The sequence below is a fragment of the Cinclus cinclus genome, chromosome 5, assembly GCF_963662255.1.
Source record: "Cinclus cinclus chromosome 5, bCinCin1.1, whole genome shotgun sequence".
NCBI classification, from domain to species: domain Eukaryota; kingdom Metazoa; phylum Chordata; class Aves; order Passeriformes; family Cinclidae; genus Cinclus; species Cinclus cinclus.
In genome coordinates this window covers 52858711-52881683 of record NC_085050.1, presented here as the reverse complement: position 1 = coordinate 52881683, position 22973 = coordinate 52858711, and the positions used below count along the sequence as shown (strand labels likewise).

The 22973-nt window shown below is 36.6% G+C and overlaps 1 protein-coding gene across 2 annotated transcripts in view; it reads left to right on the top strand.

Moving 5' to 3' along the window:
* Positions 1–22973, top strand: part of RAP1GDS1 (Rap1 GTPase-GDP dissociation stimulator 1) — a 58808-nt gene that overhangs the window by 22857 nt on the left and 12978 nt on the right. The window contains exons 5-7 of one of the 2 annotated variants that reach the window (XM_062493002.1): positions 9936–10082; positions 17860–17988; positions 20324–20449. In XM_062493002.1, coding sequence (XP_062348986.1) covers positions 9936–10082; positions 17860–17988; positions 20324–20449 — 402 coding nt within the window. The remainder of the gene's footprint in view (positions 1–9935; positions 10083–17859; positions 17989–20323; positions 20450–22973) is intronic. The other variant, XM_062493003.1, reaches the window with a different exon arrangement.

Here is a 22973-nt window from a genome sequence, read left to right as displayed (position 1 = left end):
TTGAAAATTGAAGAAAATACAGAGAATTAAATGCATTAAATAAACAGTTAAAGAGGAAAAATAGGAAAACTTAGACCAAGCAGCCTTGAGAGCGTCCTTTTTAAAGTATTTGTTTTTAAGAAATGTATGTTATGTGACTCTCTGAATATCATGAATACAGGCAAATATAATTGCAAAGCAGGGTAGAAGGAAGCTTTGTTAGTGCTGATGAGGTATCTGGTCTCCCAGCCTTCCTCTTATATGCAGAGATGCAAGAAACAATTGAGGCAGATAAAAAGATTTTAAGTCAGAAGTCATGAATTGCAGCCTGTCAGAAGCAACTGTATGCAGATTGTTCAGTGCAGCCCTACAGTTTAAGAACAGATACATTACTGCATGTTCCTGTACAGACTGTAATTGTTCCACACACTTTATCTAGTAAATGGTACATAGACCTCAGATGCCAAATTTTCTTCAAAGCAGAAAGTGCAAAGTAAAGAAATGGAGACATGATCTCTCCTTTTCTCCCTCCTGCTTTCTCCCCGACTGCAGATGTAGATACAATATCTGTATCTACATATATGTGTATCTGTAGATATGTAGATACAGATACACAGATATGTGTTTGTAGCCTGTACCAAGTACAGCTGCACGTACTTCCAAATCCCCAGACAAGAGTCCTTAGCCTTACTCATGGGCAGAATTTTATCGGAACTATAATGTTAGGTGCAAAGCTCCTAGCCCATTCTTTCCTTTTAACCACCAGGTATGTGGTTTTGCCTATAATAAAAGCTCAATTCTTAGAAATTGTCCAATCAGAGCATAACAGCTATCCTATCTACTTCACCACTCTTTTTCCATGAGTCAAACTATGGGTACCTTTTTTACTGTCTGTCTGTCCATACCCTCGTGTCATTCTTCCCGGTGCTGTTTCTTTACTAAGTTTTTTCATTAAGGGATATTACAGAGGTACAGATGTTGCAAATAAGGGATCTCTCCCAAACTCTTTTAAGTTACTTCATGCACCTTGGCTCCACATGCAATGTAAAGATCTCATCTCCATTTTTTGGAAAAGGTCATGTTCAAAATGGTTCTTGGTGCAAAAAGCAATGTCTTATGTCAGTACAGAATGGCTAATTCTGCTGTAGATAAAGCCTAAGAATTATTTGCTACCATCATCTCTGGCCTTTGGAGTATCAAGTTAAAGAAACACACTATCCAAATTGCACCTCATGATCACATAATGAACACCCTGATGATTAGTGCACCCCTTGGCTCTCTCTGGTGACTTTTTTCACAGCAGACTGGGAATAGTCTGGTGACTGGTCTCATGTGGCAGATCAAGTGCATGGGGGACACGGAAACTGAGACTACAGTTTTCAACTTAGGCCTACTTTCTTGCAAGACCAATGAGACAGTGCAGGAGAAAGATAAAACCTGTCTGTAGCCAGGTTTCTCACCTACTCTGGCAACCCCCACACCAGTGCAGTTTGTCTAGATGAAAGATCAAGCCTGTCAAATAAATTTTATCAAGAATTTTAATGGATGATGATGCTATATTAAATTAGTATTATTTTCTTAGTAAATAATAGCCTCACAATATTTTTTATCATGAAGTTTGTGATGCACATGATATCTTAATCTCAGTGATCTTTACACAGGTAACTTGTTAAATACTTCAGTTCTGAACTGATTGACAAACTACTTTCCTGTTTTTATATAGGATTGTGCACATGATAGAGGCTGCCATACTTAGGCTGTAAAAGTAATAATTCTAAGAGGAAGTGAAAGGCTGGGATATTTAGAGCCTGATTCAGAAGCCATACAAACTAGAGGAAGGCATTCTGATGGACTTCAGTTGAGATCAGATTGGGCTCTTACCCATTAGAAAATTCCTTCTTGCTGTTTAGCGCATTCACATATTCTGGAAGCTAGCAAAGGGAAGTAAGCTCTCCATATATCTTGTAGTGGAAGTGAAAAATTTCCCATTCTGCTCATCCATAATATATATCTTAATGGCAATGCTTAGAGACCTCCTTGTGTAATCCAGAAGTTTTTTCTTTTTGTACCACAGCCTTGTTTCTTCATGAAACCGTCAGCTTGGGTACATGTTCTTAGCAACCATAGTTGGTACATAAGCATCTTACAGATTTGGAAAGAAGCTAAAAATGCCAGCTCATTCTATAAAGGCTCTCCTCTGACAGCTGCTTATCTACCTTTCTCAGCAGGATATTTATTGTGTCCTTTTCTCATTTCCCAAGCTGTACATTTCTTTGTTATCTATGCAGTTTTACTTGAATTGATGGCAAGTCTCCTAGCTGAATTTCAGCTATGTGGCATTTCACATAAAACCAGATCCCTCTTCATCTCAGCCTCAACTCCAGAACATGAGCATTTTATCACTTTTTGTTTAAAAGATCTTATACACGCTATAAATTCTGTAAGCTCAGCTCCCTATCTTATAAGAATGTACAGATCTCTTGCAGGGATCTGCTATGAAAGGCTAAATACAAAAATAAGAAACAGCTCAACTGTGCAGTTACATTCTTTCACAATTAATTTCAGATCTACAGGAGAAAAATCAGACACCTTAAAATAAAACATACTGGAAAGCAGTTAAATTCAGTTTTCTTCAAAAAATGGCATAACCTTTTTCATTACTATATGGAAAATGAGCAGAATCCTAGAACACAACTGATGTTGATAATGGCACACTACTGGCTAATCATTTTTATGAAGGTCACCCTGATTCATACAGCTAGGCAGCATCTTGCCACGATTTTTCACTTATTGTACTAGATCCTACCAAATGCAAATGCCACCTGCTAAGCTGTCTACCAAGAAATACCATGAAATCAAGACCGGAGTCCTTAAATTGTTGCTTGAAAACTGAGTGTTTTGCTTGCAGAGAATTCAAATTCAAGGTTTTTATTGTAGAATAATAGTGTTTTACCTTTAGATCTGTCCTCTCTGAGGCATGCCACAGTCTTAGAAAATGATTGCATTTTTAATTTAGAAGTCCTTGATAGTGAAGGTTTTTCTCCAAGGCTCTGCATATAAGTATTGCATCAGCTAGAAACTAGAGTGTATGCATGCTAACATATACTTCCTCAGTAATTTTGAGTTCTTACTAGCAATTAATCATGAATTTTCTTAGGAAGCTGTTAAACAATATTATTCTAACTTCTTTTGCAGCTGGCCTAAATAGACTCAGAATGATGAGGAACTCTTTCTAGATCATTAGAAAAAAGACATTTGAGAGGTGATGCAAAACCCATGAGTTCTCAGGCTAGGCTCCTCCTAGGCTTCATGACTTGGGACAAATGCAGGACTTGCCTCAGCTGACTGTAGATCCCAGGTACACTTATTACTTTTTCAATTCTTGGAATATTTTTTTTTTTTCTAAAAGGGAAAGAAAAGTGCCCTGGTAGAATCCACAAACATGGTGGATGATTATGGTGGATTTGGAAATTATGGTGGATTCCTTTTGGTTTTCTTTACTTTTACCTTCTTTGGCTTTTCCCAACCTATTCCAAATCCCCATGGGTTTCACACTTTCTGGGACTGCTCCTCTGATTGCTTTGGTGGAGACCCACAGCTCTTCCAGGCTCCTTTCAGCAGCAGCCAGTAGCACACCCCTGTTCTGCACCAGACTCAGACCATGCCATGCTCACTTCACACCCCTCCTCTTGGAGAGTTTGAAGCTGAAAGACAAAGTTGCACTGCAGGCCTGGGAGTAGGAATTCTAAATTAATTGTGGTGTGCAGGTCTATTCTGTTAATAGCATGAGATGCTATAAATGCCTATTTACCACTGTAGAAAAAATGCCTGCTGTTTTACTGTGTAATTGGGTTCCATGATTTATTTCATGCTGTATGAAATACTAAGCTGGCTTCAGCTCTGACTTATATTTTCATAAACCTAGAGTAATTTGTTTGACTGCAATGGAATTACTAAGGAGTTTCATAGAGTTATAAAATCAACTGAAGAGTCTGCTGTAAGCGTATTGCATATGAAAAGGAAGACAAAGCTACGTTCAGCTTTGAGGACCTTTACCTGACTTTAGTATATCTAAGTAGAACATTCTCTTCTTCTCTAAGTTGGCTTCTTTAATTTCAAACAGAATTTGGTAGCAGTAATTACTGCATTTTAATTACACACTGAAGTATCCTTGGAATCCAGAGCAAATTACTTGTCAATACTGAGTCTAATAGTGTTGCATGTCTTGTTGCTGATAAAAACATTTCTGCTGCTATATTGGAATATCAGATCTAGTAGCATTTGACTGGAAGCATTAGAAGTCTTGAACAGTACATTCATCACTGTTGTTTTGTCTGAAATCAGAAACACAAGATTTTTCTTGTATTAATACAACATAAGAGGAATATGACTAATAAGCAGGTACTATTTAATAAATTAATTTGTGTTCTTGTATTTGGCTTGCATTTGACTGTTACCTCAGCATATCATTAGGGAGATTGCAATACCTGCATACTTACCTTTGCTTTCAAATGTTCTGCCAAGCTCCTGACTCTGTAGATAAAAGAAATCATGAAAGAGATTACAGCTTGTTGGCATTTATATCCTGTGGTCCACACATTGAACATGTTATGGCAAGTCTACCAAAAATATCCCTAGATCTCTGCTTGGATACATTTTTAAATTGTATTTGTTTGTTGGAATAAACTAGTTGCATAAGAGGGCAAATACACTGCTGCATCAGTTGTCATTAGCCAAAAAATTTGTTTGCAGCAGTTTTATCCAAAAGGATCAACTCTATCTATTTCTTAGTCCTTGAAGGGACTGTATTAAAAGATAGTGTTCTCCTAGATTACTGTTTACATATTGATTACTTGAGCAATTATTTTAAAGGAATAACTATGAAACAGTACCCCCAATGCTTACCCTTAGGGCTAAGGATAGCTGCCAGCATTTTAAGATGAACTGACTGTAGGAAAATTCTGTTGTCTCTGGAGCAAACATAACTAATTCAAGATTGGGTTTTTTTCTTTATAAAACAAAACTTTTAAGATTATATTAATTGATTTTAACCAGTAAACAAATAAAACAAAACTGTACTTCTGGATATCAGCCTTATAATTCCTTAAAAAAATAATAAAGGGAAAGGAAGTTTCAGTACAAGACAGAGCAATCCCAGAAATTATCTTCCAAATTATTAAAACATGAATCTCAAAACACGGTATTGCTGTGTAATGTCCCTTTTAGACAAATGCACATGGAAAAAGCAGCAAACAATAGTAGTGCAGTATAATCACATGAACTTTCCTTGAAAAATAAAATTACTGAAATGCTACTGTGTGTTGTGTAACAGGGTTATGGTCTGTAGTCATGCAGTCAGAGACCTGACAGGACAGGGGCAATGACTGAAAAGCTTACACAAAAGAGACTGAGGTTAAAAAGTAGAGTCAAGTGTTAAAACTGAATTACAACATTGCATGGAAGGTTTTAATCTTACAGCGTTCAGAGAGAAAAGAAAAGGTAAAGTCCTAGTTAATGTAAGTGGCAGTACTTTTCCTAGTGTCTGTGTAGATATTGTCATACTAGCTCAGGGTTTGCCATTACTTTTTGAATATTTTCTTTCTTTTTTTTTCCACATGGGCCAGGATATTTTTTCCTTTGGAGTTCAACTCCTGCAGTTTTTTCCTTACACATGTTCTTAATATTCTGTCAGATCATCATTTCCTTACAGCAGCCAGTTTGCTATCACAGACCATTACAGTTTCAGGTGAAAGAACAAGCAGCAGGAGCAAATCAGTGCCTCACCACAAAAGTTTTGCGAAAAGGACATAATTTTAAAAAACGGGGAAAAATAGAAATAGAACACATAAAAAGAACAGTCCCCCCCCGCCCCCCCCCGACTTGGGTTAATGTAGATTAGTTAATCTTTTTTAATTAGGAAAAACAAGAAAGAGTTATCTGTAAAGCACTGTGTAATCTAAGCAATATTTTGGTCAAAAAAATGCAGGATTGTAGCCAAATGCAATAACGATGAAGTAATTAAAGTAAAATGGCAGTATGTCACTTAAATTATTTAATCATTACACAACTAAAAGTAATTTTTAAATAAATAGTATATTTTTCCCATGTTGCTCAAATTTGCTGTCTTGGCAATTTGGTTTATGCAAATCAGAGACCTTGATCATGCAGATGATCCTTTCTCTTACTAACTCGCACCATTTATGCCAATGCAACTATTTACACCAATAAGCTTCTGCAAAACATGAATTGGGGAAAGGATAATTTAGGTATTCAGTTGCAAGACAAAATTAGAACATTTCAAAGTATAAATATGATACTTAATTCCCAAAAGTTTATTTTGAAGAAATGTCCTCAAATTGTTTTCTAGCTGATCATCTGGGAAATGGGTGTATTTTAAAAGCATAAACATTTTCCAGTATCTCTTTCTGTTATGGTACAGCCCCACGGCCCTTTAATCCTGACTTAGATTTTTTTTCTTGTTAACATTTTGTGACTTAATGATTTGTTTCAGGGCTTGGTGAATTAGGGACAAAAACTCAAGGGAAAGTGATGCAAACAGCTTGGGAAAGGCAAATTGAAACTACTCAAGTGCTACATTGTAGAGATCTAATTATCCTGCAGGTTAAAAAAAGTTTGGTCGTTGACTTTGGGCATGGTTGAGCGACAGGAAGATTTGACAAGACTGTTCATAGTCGGAATGCACACATTCACAGTAATTTGATAATCCACTTAAAACCCTTTTTTTTGCATAAAACTCCTTTGAGCAACTCAGGATAGAAAAAGGGACTGTGCTAATTCTTAGAGACAGTTGTGTTGAATTGGGCTAAAGAACATTGTGAAGTAATAACTCATTCTGTAATAAATCTTACAGTACATTTTACAGGGGAAAAAATCCATCTGTTTTCTTAGGTTGTCATTCTGGCATCTTTAGACAGTATTATATGTACCTAAAATAAAGCTATACAACAGCACTGCCCTTTGTGAGCTGCAGTGAAGCATTTTGAAGCAGAAATGTGAATGCTCTCATTAAACTATTCAATCACTGTTCCATTAGGAATAGCAAATGTTTATTTAAAAAGGTCATAGGAAAAAAAATCAGCACAGCTTCTGGGAGGCTTGGAAGCACATTAACTGTGGGAGTTCATAGAGCTGCTGAACTGCAAGGTAATAGTTGGATTGAGAACAAGATGCAGCAACATGCTGTGGGCTTGTTTTGACTGTAAATGATTTGGAGTTGGATAAGTATTCTTGTGTGCAAAATCTGTTCCTTAGCGACAGAGGAGTAGTGAGAATCGAGTTGGTGAAACGCACACGAAGCATTCTGAGTCAGGGCTCTGCTTTCTGCTTGGGGATGCGGTGGAGCATCACAGCAGTGCTGGCAGTGGGTAGGCAGGACCTTCAGGGTTTTCCTCCTACATCTGGCACAGGATTCTTTGTGGCCCTGCACTAATGAGCTGAGTTAATCCTCTTGGGCCAAGAAGGCAGCACCAGGAGATCCTGATTATAGCACTCAGTCAGGTCTGTTATTACTCAGCTGCCTGGGGCAGAGAAGGAACCGCGCAGGGTGAGCTCCAGCATGGGAAAGAGGGAGAGCAACAGAGTGGTGGCATCTCCTATACAAGTCTACCAACATATGTAGTCCTGTCAAAGGCTGGCTCTTACAGCCTGTCACCTTTTGAGGTTCATTTGTACCTAATTTTTTGAGTATACCATAAAGACAGACATTTCTTGGCATGAGATTTGTTTCTGAATCTTCCTGCTTTCCTTTCACTGTCTTTACAGCAGAAGCTGGTTATCTGTTTACCTAACAAAAACATTGTGTGGATAAGAGTTTTGTCATGTATTTGAAGTGAGAGACTTCAAATATATGAAGTATTCAAATACTTTGTAAGATATTATCACACAGTAATTTTCAGTAGAGTTTTGCCAGATTCTGTCTAGGTAAGGAATTTAGCTTGTAATTTTATTTTTTTTTTTGCTCTTTTAGCACTTGCTTCCAAACACTCACCCAACTCTACCTTTCTGTTATAATTAATTTACATATTTTACATGTAGTTCATTAAGACACAGGGTTGAGCTTGACATGTGATTCTTATCTAAATTTTTAATCTTTCTTTGTTTATTTAAATTGCATGATAGTAATTTGAGGACCACAGTCAGTCCATCTGATCCAGAATCAGTGATTCAGTTTCATTTTGTACACCTATTTTGACTCTCAATACAGATGAGTTAAATACAAAATCATGTATTTGCATAAATTTACTAGTAAAAAATACAAGAAGAGGATATACAAAGCAGAATGCTAGAATATTCCAAACCAAAATACTTTTTATTATATGCTGATTTGGTAGATGTAAGCAGAGTCTAAACACCTGACTATATTGTTTCACTATATTTTGATGCAGAACTTCCTTTTGTTTCAGCATTAGAGCTACATTTGTTATGACATCAAGGATCTGAGAAATTTCTTTTCTGTTTGTCCTTTTTTAAATAGTTGTTCCTTGACGCAGAGTCCTGCCTTGAATTTAACTGTTCAATAGATTACGATTTCTCCTTTTCCAAAATGAAGTAGACATGCCTGCAGCAAAACACAGTTTTCTGATACCCTGATCCTGTCCAGGGTGGAAACAGTCATGGCAATGAATTTATTCTGCAAAACTCTTACTACTTTGGTGATAAAGTTAAGTCCTGCCAAGAATTACCCTTCCTTCAGTTCCATTTGGCAAATTTTCTGAAATCCCTATATGCAATGCTTAGAATCCTGTTTTTTATATATAGTATAAGGGATATATATATAGTTCATGAATAGTATTAACAAGAATTAGAAGATTTAGAAGCTTCTTTTTGCAGAGCTCTGGAACACTTCACTGTGGAAGAGCATATTATAAATGTGTACAGCCTCTAGTTTCATGATGAATATGTTACAGAATGATGAAAACTTGGTAGCTTGACCTGCACATGTGATGGAAGAGTGGTGAATAACAAGGAAAAGAGGAGATTTGCTTTGGGGCCATGAAGAAATTGAGAGGCTTTGGGTTTTTTTCTTACATTGCAAAACTTCAGTGATTCCCTCCTCCTTCCCCCCTTCCCCCCAAGGTTTTGTTTTCATCCAGATTTTCAAGCTGGTTCCAGTGGCAGCTTACATGGAAATCTCTCCGTTTAGAAGCCCTGGAATTTAGTTTATTGACTGTTGTCTATTGCTTATTGCTTACTGCTGGGGAAGGAAGCAGTATTGATGATTACTGTAATAGAAGGCCTATTTGTCCTTTATTCCTACACTGTTGCATTAGATCTGATTTGCTATATAGGAAGAGTTCTGTGCAAAGATTATGATGTTTTACTTACAACCCTTCAGAATGTTGTAGTCTTTTTTAAGTGTAGAGTAAATTTTTCTTTTAGCCACACCAAAAGTATCTGATAGTGGTATTAAATTTCAGCTGTAGAAGTGCAGAGAACATGCTGTGTGGCAGAGTGAGTGCATGAACAGTTGCCACTGGGAACTAGCACCTCTGTTTTATCCATATTTCCCCTTTTTGTTTTTAAGTATTCAAAGCAATTTATTTTCTGTATTTCAATTTCTTGATCTGCATAACAGCAAGAGTAAATTACCTGTATATAGACTAAGCTGTGTCGGGTGTTCAGAACCTCCCTCTGGCACAACTCGGTGCATCTTCAGAATATTATCAGCTCCAGCAGCTCTGCCTCAAACATTGAACTTCTTTACAAAGGTATTAGTGCCAGCTGGTTAATCTTTTTTGTTGTAGGTGTTTTCACTTTCCTAGCTCTGTTGCACTAAAAGCTGGCCCACAAGCATCTCTCTAGATGAATTTGGCAACACTGGAGGAATGACTTCACTCTGTTTAAAAGCTTCATTTTGTATGTTACTGTTACATTTGGGATTCGATGGTGGGGATTTGGTTTCATTTTTTTTTTTAATGTAACTCTTTGTTTTACAGATGAGGGCAGGAACGCAGTTGACCATGCAGGTGGTGCACATATTGTAGTAGACCATTTAAGGTCACTGTGCAGTAAAACAGATCCAGCCAGTGAGAAGCTCTTGACTGTCTTTTGTGGCATGCTGATGAACTATAGCAATGAGAATGGTAAACAACACCGAAAATTTGCTTTATGTCTACCAGGAGAACCCCCAAAAAAGATACAAAGTTAAAATCATCTGTAGGTTTACATTGTGGATGGTTAACACTAAGTTATTCTGAAGGGATCAGGGACCTCAATTATATCAGACATGTAATTTTCTTTTTCATAAAATTATGTTCCCAAAAATACTAGATATATTCCTGACACAATTCCATATAACATAAATTGTGTAAAGTTTTAAGAGCTGCATCTGGAATTTACTTCTTTGTCTAAAAGCAAAGCATAAAGATGTATCATACAGATTTACAGAAGTTAATTAGAAGGCTACATTAAGTCCTTTCATTCTCCTTAGTATCAAATAACATCGTAAGACAAATTTGTTGCAGATGTGCAGTGTTGTTAATTATTGAAGGATATGTATGCCAAATAGTTAATATTTTTTCTCCTTGTGAAATGTATATAAAAACATATGTTACATTGTTCTAAGATAAATGGGGAATCATTTATAGGTATGTTCAACACTGTTCACTGTCTACAAGTTATAAGTTTATGTTCATTATACCATTAATTGGAGATGTTTAGAGACTGGGACAAAAACATGAGAGTATATTAAATGACAAACCCTTGACCACTGAGAGTAACACAATAGCATTCTACATTAGTTGTACAAACTAGTACCTAGTACTAGTTTGCACACAAGTATTTTAATGTGCCAAAATATATTTATAGCATTCACATTTTCAAGTTTTCAAATGTGAATAAAATTGGAATACATTAGGAAGGCTACAGAGAGGCTGTTCTCCTAATTTGCAATGGCACAGATTACAAATACAGTTAGTAATTACATTGTCATCAATCGTGCCCATTTCCTGAATGGTAGTGTTTCATCTTAGGAAGCAAGATCCTCTTTATTAGTTACTCACCATTTCCTGAAAGATAGCACTTGCTCTAACTCGCTTTCCAATCTTATGACACCAAAACTTTTCAGGATGGTCTACAGCCTTTACTGTATACAGTTTTAATCTGTTTTATCATCTCTTCTAGCATGGTTTCCATGTGTGTTTTCTCTGCCATCTCTCTGGAGATCTCAGCTCTTTGTGTTACTCATCCAGCTCCAAATATAACTGTTTTATGTGTCTCATCTCTTTCGCTTGCTCTTATATTGGATTTTTTTCCTCCTCTTTTCTTTGTATTATCTAAGAATTCTTGTTTATAGTACTTCTTCCATCTTCTCTAAATAGCAACTTTCTAGTTCCTTCATTTCATATTGTTTCCAGTAACCGTTTTGCTTGACCACTTTGCATGAGTATCACGTTCATTATATTTCATAGTGTTAATTCAGTACTTTTCTATGCTACAATGTTTGGAGCAAATAGATGTTCTCACCTCTAAGCTACCAGAATGCTCTGTATTAATTAAGACTAATGAGCATACAGTATACTTGGTAGCTCAAGACAGACAAATCCAAAAGCAATGTGTAGAGATACTGTTACCAGTTTTGCTTCAGTGACCAAGTTCCCAGCAGATCTTCTCTAGGAAAACTAATTACAAGATAAATCTCCCAAACAAGCAGCTTCTGAACAGCTTAACTGTTAGGAACATTGAATAAATGACTCATTCCATCTAGTAAGATAGCTTATTCTGATGCAATCAATAAAGCAGTTGTGTGGTTCAGTCACAGCCAGGAGGATTCACTAGCTGCTCTCCTCTCTGCTAAAGGACATCTTTCATCTCACACACACTATTCACAGGAGCCACTGCAGCAGTGTCAGAAGTGAGAAATGCAGGAGTATTCCAAGCCCTTGTATCAGGGTGCTCACCTGCCCCGTGTTCTACCATCACATCAAGGATAAGTGCTGGGGGTTTACCAAACCTCCACCTTACCCCACATACTTGGTCGTCTCCATGAGGAAGGGTCCCTTTTGTAGGAACCCAGTTCATGTTTGGCCCAGCATTCATGGGTAGGCTGTGTAAGATTTGTGTCCTCTAGTTCCCTTGTGAATTTGCTCACTGACAGGGGCTACCCTTGAATTAAACCCCAAATAATAGGCCAAATCAATATTTTTTAAAAAGTGATTTAAAGGACTACAATTTTGGAGGAATATTCAGTGACCATACCTGTAGCATGTGAATGGAGAAACGGGTGGTTGACCTGTCTTGCCAGTTTTAAGAGTCACAAGTACAATTGGACCGTAACTGTGAGCTGATCTAAAAATATCACCTGTGGGCCATTGTAAACTTTCAGGACAGCAGTCAATGTCAGCTAGGAGCCCAAGACAACCACTTCCATGCATTGCAGCAGCAGGTAAAAAAATATTCTGAGTAAGTTCAGTTCTTTGCTGGCCTGTTAAACATCAAAACTGAGATTGCCCTGACAGTTAATTGTGCTCACAGCTTAGTGAATACCATTTTTGGAATTTACTTGCAATGGTTTGATCCCAGCTACTTACAAAGAAATAAAACACTGCATTGGTTTTGCTGAAGGATGAGCAGTAGGGGATTGCAGCCTAGAGTCACCATCCTTTGTCAGTAGTTATGGAAACCAATTGGACAAAAATAAGAGAAAAAATATTAGGTAAGGAGGAAGTGTTTCAGTCTTTGAAACAGCACTTCTGCATTCTCTTTTCATGTTTCTATAATCTTTTCTAGCTTGGCATGCTGTGTTAAAGTTATAGGTAGGGATTTGGAGGATTTCTTTAACTGCTCTTAATGACTTGCACTCTTTTAATTTGTACTAGCTATCCAGATAAGGACCATTATAGCACAGTTGGTTCTTAGTTGCATCTAATTATCTGTGATCACCCTAATATTTTCTAATCATCGGCATTTTATGAGTAAAAGAGTATATATTGTTTTATTTGATTCTAGTTTGTCATTCCCAGTCAGCTAATTGCCCTCTTCTTCTAATAACTACTACTTCATTATTAGTAACTATCAACTACCTAATTTTTTTTTAACATGAGATAGTCAGTCTTGAGTACTTTAGGGATTTATCATACCCGAGTTTTACAAAAAAGGCAACTAAGGAGCAGCTACGAGTAAGACTTCCTAAACAGAGCAAATTAATGGAGCATTCTTGTATCTCATCCTGATTCTGGACACTCAGCTTGCAATTGTAATTCCAGTCATAACAGTGTTGTCTAAGCTTTAAAAATAGGATTCCTTTTACAAGGTTCTTAAGTCATCTGCTTGTGTTCAGGAATTATTTTTGCTTACTGTCTCTCAATTCTTTCTTTGCTTCCTTGATATCTTTTTATTAGTAATTACAATTGTTAAGACAACAAACTCAAACTTTGGCATTTCTTGCAGTTCTTTTAAGCTTTTTAAAAACATGTGTTGATATTTAATTGCACTGCTAGAAATGAGAGGATTTTTTTTCTGATGGAAAACATCCCTTTGCCTTCAGCCCAGGTTATCTTGACCCTATTGTCATAATTGTATTTTACTACCCAGTTCAATCAGACACAAATAGCTCATCCCTGCTTTCAATTATTAGTTTCTGTGTAGCCATTAATCTAACTGAGAGCATGAAGCAAAGCAGGCTTGGATAAAGGGGGGGGGGGAAACTAATAACTAATCTAATAAAACTTAACAATCACTTGCAAACACTCACATAAAATAGTTAGAAATCTGCAGATCCCATAATCCTGTGAGCCAAGACTATCTGCAAGTTAATGGGATCAGTCCATAAGGTAACAAATTGTCTCTTGAGAGCTCTAAAACAAACCATGAAGGCTTTTTAAAGAAATGCAGAAATTACAGAAGAACGAGGCCAATTGGCTTGTTAGATAGTCAAGTTGGAGATCAGCAGTTAACTGGATACAGTATGCATGTATACATACATTTATATATATGAGCATATATATGTAGATAAAAATAATTGTGTTTATAGATTGCTGCCTCATTTCATTTCATAGCAAACTTCAGCCTGTCAAGATTGTCTTTCCTTCAGCACCTTCATAAAATGTGACATCCTGATGTTAAATCATACAACTGCTGAGCCTTTCTTATTTTCACAAAACTCTTAGCAACTGGAATGAATGTTGGGGTCTGATGTGCACTGGTGACCATCTGTAGAAGTTATGTAAATATAGAAGAAATGAAAGGGAGATTCATGGCACCCTTATTATGGTCTGACAGCAATATTTCAGTAATGCTTCCTCCTAAGACTTAACTTTGCTAATTTTCATGCTTGTCATGGGTTTTGTTTCATTCACATCACAGCTAGAGATGCCTAGCATGCTTTCGAGACCTAAACATACTTAATTGCAAGGTAACCTAAAGTGTGTAAAAGCAGATAAAAAGTGTGTTCCTTACCACAGTGAGACAATCAATACAATCACTTTTATGTTCTGTCACGATTTAACATAGCTGTGGGGATTGCAAGCAGGTTTCTCTAGGGTATGAAACTACACCATCAATTTGCCCAAAAATACTTTCCCTTCAGCATTATAATCACAGTTATTGATGGGACACAAATAATGAGTTGTTTTCTGAAATTCTTTTCAAAATCATGGATTAGCCTAAATCAGCATTTTTAACTAAAATGTCCCCAGTAAAGTTCTCAATTTGGGATATTCTCCTCAGATCTTACTCTTTGGAGTTTCCATGTGTGTCACCGAAGGACATGGAGCCATTGAAATTCAAGTTTTAGGTAGGTAATTCTTTGTGCTGGCGCATGTATTGATTGCCTTTTATCGACCTGTATATGCATCTATACAGCATCACTGTCAGTGCTTTTCACCCCAAAAGAACACACAGGCATAGTGCAACATGTGATAGCAGTGAAAATTGTGGTTTTAAGTCATAAATTCAGAAGAGGCATTCAGTTTTTCATGCTTCCTTCTCTCTATGCATAAAGTTCTGCTTAGGAAGTGGATAGAAATGCTGTTTCATCCTGAAACACAACATTGCCTGGCATCACGGCTCACTTTGGTCATGTGTCAGGCAGCTGATTGTAGGATGGATGCATGTTTCCTCAAAAGTGTCTCCTGCTCTAGTAGGGCATTAACACTTCCTGCAGTGAAAGACCAAGATACACAGTCCAAGTTACACAATCTGAGGTGTTACACAATCTAGGGCAAGAGAGAGAACTGCTGGCAGTCCCTCCAGCTGAGACTGAACCACTTCAATATTTTTGATTTATCTGAACTAAAAAGAGCTGTAGGTCTCCATACTAAGTGAGATGCATGATACTTTTCTCTTAAAATGCTTAATAGACTCTGCTAGAGAAAGAGCCTCCTGTTGGTGATAATGACAGATGTAAATGTCAGGTCCCAAATTTGTATGGCAAGCCCAGGCTTAAGTACAAACATAGCAAATAGCTGCTGGCAGCCTCTTATTTTCAAAGGTCTTGCTTCCTGTGCAGCTTTGTGACTCACAGGGTTTCCCTGTCTTTGTCAAATGAGAAAATGTATAAATTTTAAATTAACACTTACTGCTGTTAAGGCAATGTTTACCTTATTGTCAATTCTTGTAATGCCATTCTTAGAACTGTAAATATTTCCTGTACTCAGGTGCCATCCTTCTACTCTGGGAAAATCAGTCTGGTATACCACCTGACTTTTGACCCAATACAATTTTTCTTTCTTAGTATATGGGTTTTTTTTTTTTTTTTTTTTTTAATTTGGAAATTATAGAGGTCCTTTAGTCAGTGCACTCCGTGCTCTCTTGAACAGTGATGTATCTTTCTACCTGGCTCTTAAGATTCCTGTTTCTTTTCAAAGATTATGTGGTTTCCCTCCATGCTTTTTATATGTTTTGTATTAAGAAAAAGACAGCAGAAAAAAAAAAACAACCCTGCTCAAAATGGAGGGTTTATGCTTCTGATGTTGGCATTAAGTCCACAGAGGTTGTCTCTTTATCCATTACAGTTAAGATAAAGAGATTTTTAGCATGACTAAAAGTATAGTCTAGTAACAAAGCAATTTCTTTCCAAATAATTTTCTGTGGCATTTGTGGTTTGTGTCTTTGTTCTCCCACTCTCAATGACAACCAGTTTTCCTTCAGAATTTTTAAGTGTTTGCAGGGGACAATCACAAACCAAGGACAAAACCAGATTATTTACCAGTAACTTGAGTTCTCCTACACAACAATTTTTTCTGTAGAATCATTCCATCTCCCTCTCTCCCCAGTTTTCCTATTGAAAGACAGATTTTTCCAGTCAGTTTGGAATGAAGTAGGAGGGTGTAGTAGTGACTCACACATCTGCCAGAGGTAAAGTGGCATTCAATGCATGCGCTAATACAATTTGTACTTACCTGAAATTTGACAACTTCTACAGCTCTTTGGTGTCTGACATGGCATTCTCATAAATTTCACTAAAGACCATGAATCTGTGGAAGAGGTAATCCCTTCCCCCAAAAAAGGGAATTCAGTTACTGGTAAGTAATACAGTTTTATTAAAGATGTCAAGCCATAAAGATTCCTGCTCATCCCCAATAACCTCTAATAAACATGCCATTTACTTACACGGTATACCAAATTCATAATTATTATCAAAGTGTTTTATACTGAATACAAATGAGCTAAACATTTTGGAATCGTATTTGAAATTTTAATATAATGAAAATTCTAACATGCTTGCCAGAATTTTGAGGGCAAAGAGTTTTTCGAGAGCATGAGATGATTCTAAATTTGCTAAACTTCAGCTGTTATATGTTTTTATTTCCCTGTAAAAATTGGCAATTTTTTATGGCTCTGATGCCACAGATATAAGAACTCAAACTGATTTCAGTTGCCTGGAATGAATTCCTTAACAAGAAAACCACACTACAAACAATAAGCATACAAATGAAAAAATAAACAAACCCACCCCAGAATTCCCCAGTAGGACTTGACCAAAAATCTAAATGAAGTCATACAATTCTCTTGACTTCACTGGGCTTTGGAACCTTGTTTTTTGAGTCTGTAACATTTGAACGTAGTTGAAGTGCTTTAGGAACAAAGGAAAAAAAATGCTTAGGAAAATTACTAAACGTCTGGTGTGTTTATGTCTGCTTCATTCTATTCAACTGTGAAACAATGTTTTTCTTCTTTGCTGTGTTATAGGTAAAATGTGTAAGAGGAAGTACTGTTATAAATAATCCTTTAAACCAACCATGTTTCTGCCTAACCATCAAAGCATCTTTCTATTTGCAGACACCTAGGAGCAATGCTTTTCTTACTTGTAAATACTATAAACTTTCATCCTATGCAAGAAATTATCAGAATGGCTTCTAAGGACTTTTCTTAAACCTTCCATTTTTTGTCTTTATTAAACTTTCTTTTTTCTCAAGCTCTTCATAATCTACATTGTGACTTCCTGTGTTTATAAAACTTTTCATGTTTATTTCAGTGCCAGTTTATATTCATTCTAATTTTAATTTTCCAGTTTTGATCTTTAATTTAAAAAAGAGTATATAGAAAAAGCTCTCAGATAAAATCATTGTTTCACTGACCTAGTTCAGGTCACTTTCAGTCAGCTAGTCTCAGTGAGCCCCAAATCAAACCTGACATGTATTAGGAACCTGATAACCACAGCATTGTCAGTAGCTGCATAATTCACTATACCCTATGACCAGATCAGGAAGGAATATTTCTGGGAATACATTACATTGCCAGGGACAAGGAGAATTATGAGTCCACATCTCGAATCTGGACCAAATCCTAGTCTGAAGAGACAGACATATTAATGCTGCTTAGTCTAGAAGTTGCTTTGTGTGAAAAAAATGCTTTTTTGGTTAAAAGAAAAGTACTATGAAGAGAAATGCTAACTCATTGTTGTACTCTCTTTTTATGTAGATACCTTGCAGTCACAGCTTATCAATATGGGAGTTATTCCTACGTTAGTCAAATTGTTGGGTATTCATTGCCAAAATGCAGCTCTGACAGAAATGTGCCTTGTTGCATTTGGCAATTTAGCAGAACTCGGTAAGTCCACAATGCTAATCTCAAATTTACATCCAGTTTTCATAATGTTTAGTCTTAGTTAAAGACTAACAAAAGCTTGTTCAAGTCCTTTTGGTACAGTCAACAATAATAGACAAGAAATTTTTGCTTATTTTCTCTTGAATATATAGTTGTCTCTTTTTTTCTCCCCCCTCTTCAGTAACTGAAATTTATTTGGGTACTTAATTCAACCTTATGTTTTATGTTACTGTGCTTCAGGGCAAGTAAGCACATTTTAAATCATCTAAACAGTGTTTTCATAGCACTGCTACTTAATGTGAATTATTTATTAATAATATAAATATTGTATCCTGGTGTAATTCCACAAAGTTTTATCAAGATTAAATTTGGCTCATGAAAATCTCTGAATGAAACTGAGACAGGCACAGTTCACTAATCTGCATATTATTTTAGGTGCAGAATTTTAACATATTCTAGTCTAAATACCTCCATGTATAAATCATGAATAGATGTTAATTTTAGTTACAACTTCATTTAAATTGAAGTTTATGGCTCTGCTTTGATCCAATGTCTTTGCAAGCAGATCAGTTTTCATTGGACTGCAACCATGTATAAATCAATGTGTTGTTAAGGCCAGTGTTTCATTAACATTTATGCTTTATATTGTTGTTCTTTTGCTAACCTATTTGGTGAAATTCTAGTTTTGTGAGTTGGGAGGTTTTTTGCACTGGAGTAAGTAATACATAGCATTTACGATATCATCTAAGAACGTTCAGCAGTTCAAAATACAAAAAATATATCTCTGAGTTTATAGTATTTGGTGACCTGAGTTCATAGATTTCAAGGCCAGAGAAAGTATCATGTTATGTAGTTTAGTCTGGTCATACACAGAATACATTTATTTACAGCAGACAATTCTTAACAAATCAACAGCAGAAAAAGCCATCAAGGTAGCACTAAAGAAATTAAGAAATCAGATTCTTCAAGATGGGGACTATATACTTTGACTGCACAGCAGAAAGTATAAGAGTCATACACTGAAAGTTCTAGTGCTTAAATGCAACCAAAACCATAGTGATATTAAATATAATAAATGGAGCCTCACTGAGAACTCACTGAGAATTTCCTTTCCCTCTTTGGAAAGATCCAGCTCTGTCTTTTTTGAGTAATGAGAACCATGGGAGAGAAACGTTACAGCAGCTGCTTCCCTTCCAGTTCATACACACTGAAAAAGTGCTCATTCTTTAAGACTGGCCCAAAATTAATTTACTTTTTAAAATTTTATTCTCCCTTAAGCAAGAGTCAATCACATTGTAACTGTATTATTTTATATATATTTTTGCCTCATAACTTCAGGGAAAATTTTTTGTGAGATTTGTCATTTTTCATCACTTATGAGACAACAGCATTGCACAGATCCCTTGAAAAACATTATATGACTTATTCTGTGTCAAAGCAAGGCACAAACCAGTGATGGATCTGGTAAAATACTGGAAAGATCAAAAAATCTACATAGGATATACTGTGCCATCATGCATAATGAGAGAAAACAATAATGAGATGTGCACAAAAATGTCTAGGACTGCAGTTCATGCTTTTTCCAAGTCCTTGGGGTCAATTCTACAGTGAAGTAATCCCTAAGCATCTACCAGAGCAATAGCAAAGGTGCTGGAAGGTTTTCCAAGTACAGATGGCCCTCAGGAGGTGGCAACTGAAGAATGCAGAACACCAGCCCTACCACCTGCATCCCTTGTACTACTGCCAGTGAGGAGGAATACGATACAGGCAATGGAATAAGAGATGGTTTTGTTGAATGTACATTTGAAGATCTGCTGGCTAATCTGGTAGGAATCTCACCCAGCTGTAAAACTGCTTTATGCTGTACCTATGCAGTATGAGATGGCCCACCAACAGCCACAAACAGATTTCAAAAGAAACGTCACCATCATGAAACCAAGTAAATATTAAAGTATTGGGTGCAAATGTTCATCACTCCCATAGAAAATTCAGTACATAATCAGCTCTTCTTTCTGTTGAGGGAAATCAAAGACTTAGTTTTGTGCTATTACTGTTTCTATAGCTACCTTACATTTTTTTGGTCAAAACCAGACCCAACAATCTTGAATCATGTATTTATATATATTTAACAGCCTTCACTATAACTAATTCAGGTCAGCACATTTAAAGTCTTAGACATTTATCTTTTTATTTTGTGACAAGCACGAGTCTATTGCTCTTGTCTGTGAAGAGCAGTTAGTCATCTTACTCAATGAACCTGATAACAAAGAGAAAAAGTAGTTCTAGCTTTTGATGTGGTTTGTTTACTTTATACTGAGTTTCTCCTTTTGCTTCACAGAGTCAAGTAAAGAGCAGTTTGCCTACACAAACATTGCTGAAGAGCTTGTGAAACTGTTCAAGAAGCAAATAGAGCACGATAAAAAAGAGATGATTTTTGAAGTTTTGGCCCCCCTTGCAGAAAATGGTGAGATTTTTTTTTTTCTTACTCTTTAACTCATTCTCTTACGTGTATTTTTATTTCAGCATATCAGTGTCTTTCAGGCACTAAATGCAGAGTAATGGGCTACCTTGTTCCGAAGCCACCGTGGCTGATCCTTGTGATTGTAGTTTCATAAAGAGTGAATAGGTCTTAATTGTTGAGCATATGAAAAGTGCTAGCACACTGTTGATGCTAATTCCATCGCTGATTCACTCCGTATACGATTGTTATATTTTATTGCCCTGTGCCCACAGTGGGAATATCAAAATCTGCTTTTTAAAGAGCTTCACAACATTTGTCTGCAAACACTGGCTCAAGTGTTCACCATTGGAGCACCAGGACATCATTTCCTGGAATTGCAGAGCTGCTGGCAGTTCCATTTCCTATAACATTATTTTTTGCTAGGGGCATGTCAGTTGCAGACCTAAGGGCTGGACACTCTGCCCTTACTGTTCATTGAGAGATCATATGAATTCAATTTGAGTGTTTGGTGGAGTATCTTACATAGCCCCAGGCAGCCCCTGGGAGTTTGAATCACTGCTCAAGCCAGAGCAGGAATTGATGTGCAGCCCTGATCACCCCTCTGGGATGTTCCTCCCAGAGAAACAAAGGATCAGACAAAGGTGGCTTGTACAAGGCATCGTCTGTCCTTAACGGAAAGGAAGAAATGAGTCAACAGGTGGAGCTGGACTGATGTGGGAAGCAATTCTGTGTAAGGGAAGACATCACAGTATTTGATGGGTCTCTAACCTTGTTTTAACCATCTCAGCATTAAAGCCTTTTTTTTAATTGAATAGACTGTTAGATAGAACTGCAAACTCAGATTTATGTTTCATTCAACTTTGTTCTGTATACACACTGTGTGTGACTGTTTCACAAAGTGCAAGTTAGTATAAACTTTCACTTCAGTTTAAAGAGTTATTTTGACTTTTATTTTAAGTGTCATGGAAATCAATTCCTTTTTTCAGTTCTAAAAATGCATATTTTTTCCAAAATATATAATTTATTATATAATAATTTACAGTTTGCTCTAAGATAGTTCAATCCTCAGAAACTGGCAAAATAGGGTTGAACTTTTTTTGTATTTGACATATGTCAATTTAAATGCTTATTTTTTCTTAGAGTATGTTTTTTAGTTGCAATAAGATTTGAGAAATTCACTGCTGCTAACTCTAACTCAGATGCTCAGATGTTGAGAGGTAGTCAGAAAAACATTTCCACTGTATATTCAAGGTACACTTAAAACGAGTTCACTTCGCTGGTACCATTTAGGTGCTTTTGATTGTAGATAATTAGCAATAGGTCAGAAGGGAAAAACATCTCAATTAAGTGTTTGCAGAGTCCTGATTTTGATGGTTGGGGTGTTTCAAGCTTTTTTCCTAATTTACCTGTTGATTAAGCATGCTGGTGCAGCAATTTCAGTTTCAAATCTCAGAACATCTGCAACCCGGTATTCTATAGCTAAGGGAATTCTCTATTTTTAAAGCACCTCAGTGCAAAAGTGCCTATTAAAAACAATCCCAACTGGAGATTTTGCATTTCCTTACAAAGTTCATGAGAAGGTCAGACACGCTTAGAGGAACAATGCATTTCACTGAGGCAAAAAGCCTAGTGACACCAGGAAACTGAGAGTCAGATACATCCTTCACCAGAGGTAGAACACATTTCCTCTCCCAAATGTGGCTTGTAAACTGTATGAAAAAATATTTCCAAAGCCCTGGCTAAAATATTTTAACTTGGGCTAAACACCTTTTGGTTAAAATACTAATTCATGTAGAAAACTGAGAGAAATCCACTTCTTTTGCACGTTTCTGCATAGCTTTGTGACTGTTTTTCAAAATAAGCATGTAAAAACTACCAGAATCACTTCTGTGTATGAAAAGACCTAACATAGCATGACAGCCTGCCATTCCCTCTTAACAGAAAGGGAGTTTAGGCATGTAAAGGAGATTCCAAGGGAAATAACTGTTAAATATTTTGTTGGTTTACAAACAGAAAAAATGTTGTTCCCAGAATGTATGTCACATGAAAAAAGTATTTATTACCTTCTCAAGCCTTGTTTTGAATGCCAACTGAGAAATGAGTTTGCCTCATCAATTTCCAGAACAAACTTCTCTGCCAGCCCAATCTTTTGGTTGGCCCTTCTGCACTCCTGCAGCCCTTTCAACAAATGGCAGATATACTGTCTGTCTTTGGAAAGTGTGAACACAGCACAGTCCTTGACTCTGCTGTGCCATGAGATGGCAGAAGTTTGCTGTAGAGAAATATCCTCATTTTCAGAAGTGAAGAGCTCCATGTACCTTCAGTTTATGACTGTGGTCTAAAGGCAGTCTGGAGCCAGGGAGAACCTGATAGACAAATAATAACAGAAGTTGGCCATAAGAATTTCAGATAAAGAAGTTGTGGTTTTATGTACACAAGTTGTCAGTGAAAACAGTGACTTCATTGTTTCTTACAGTCCATCCATATGTGTGTATGATAGATGCATTTAAAATCCTGACTCTGACTC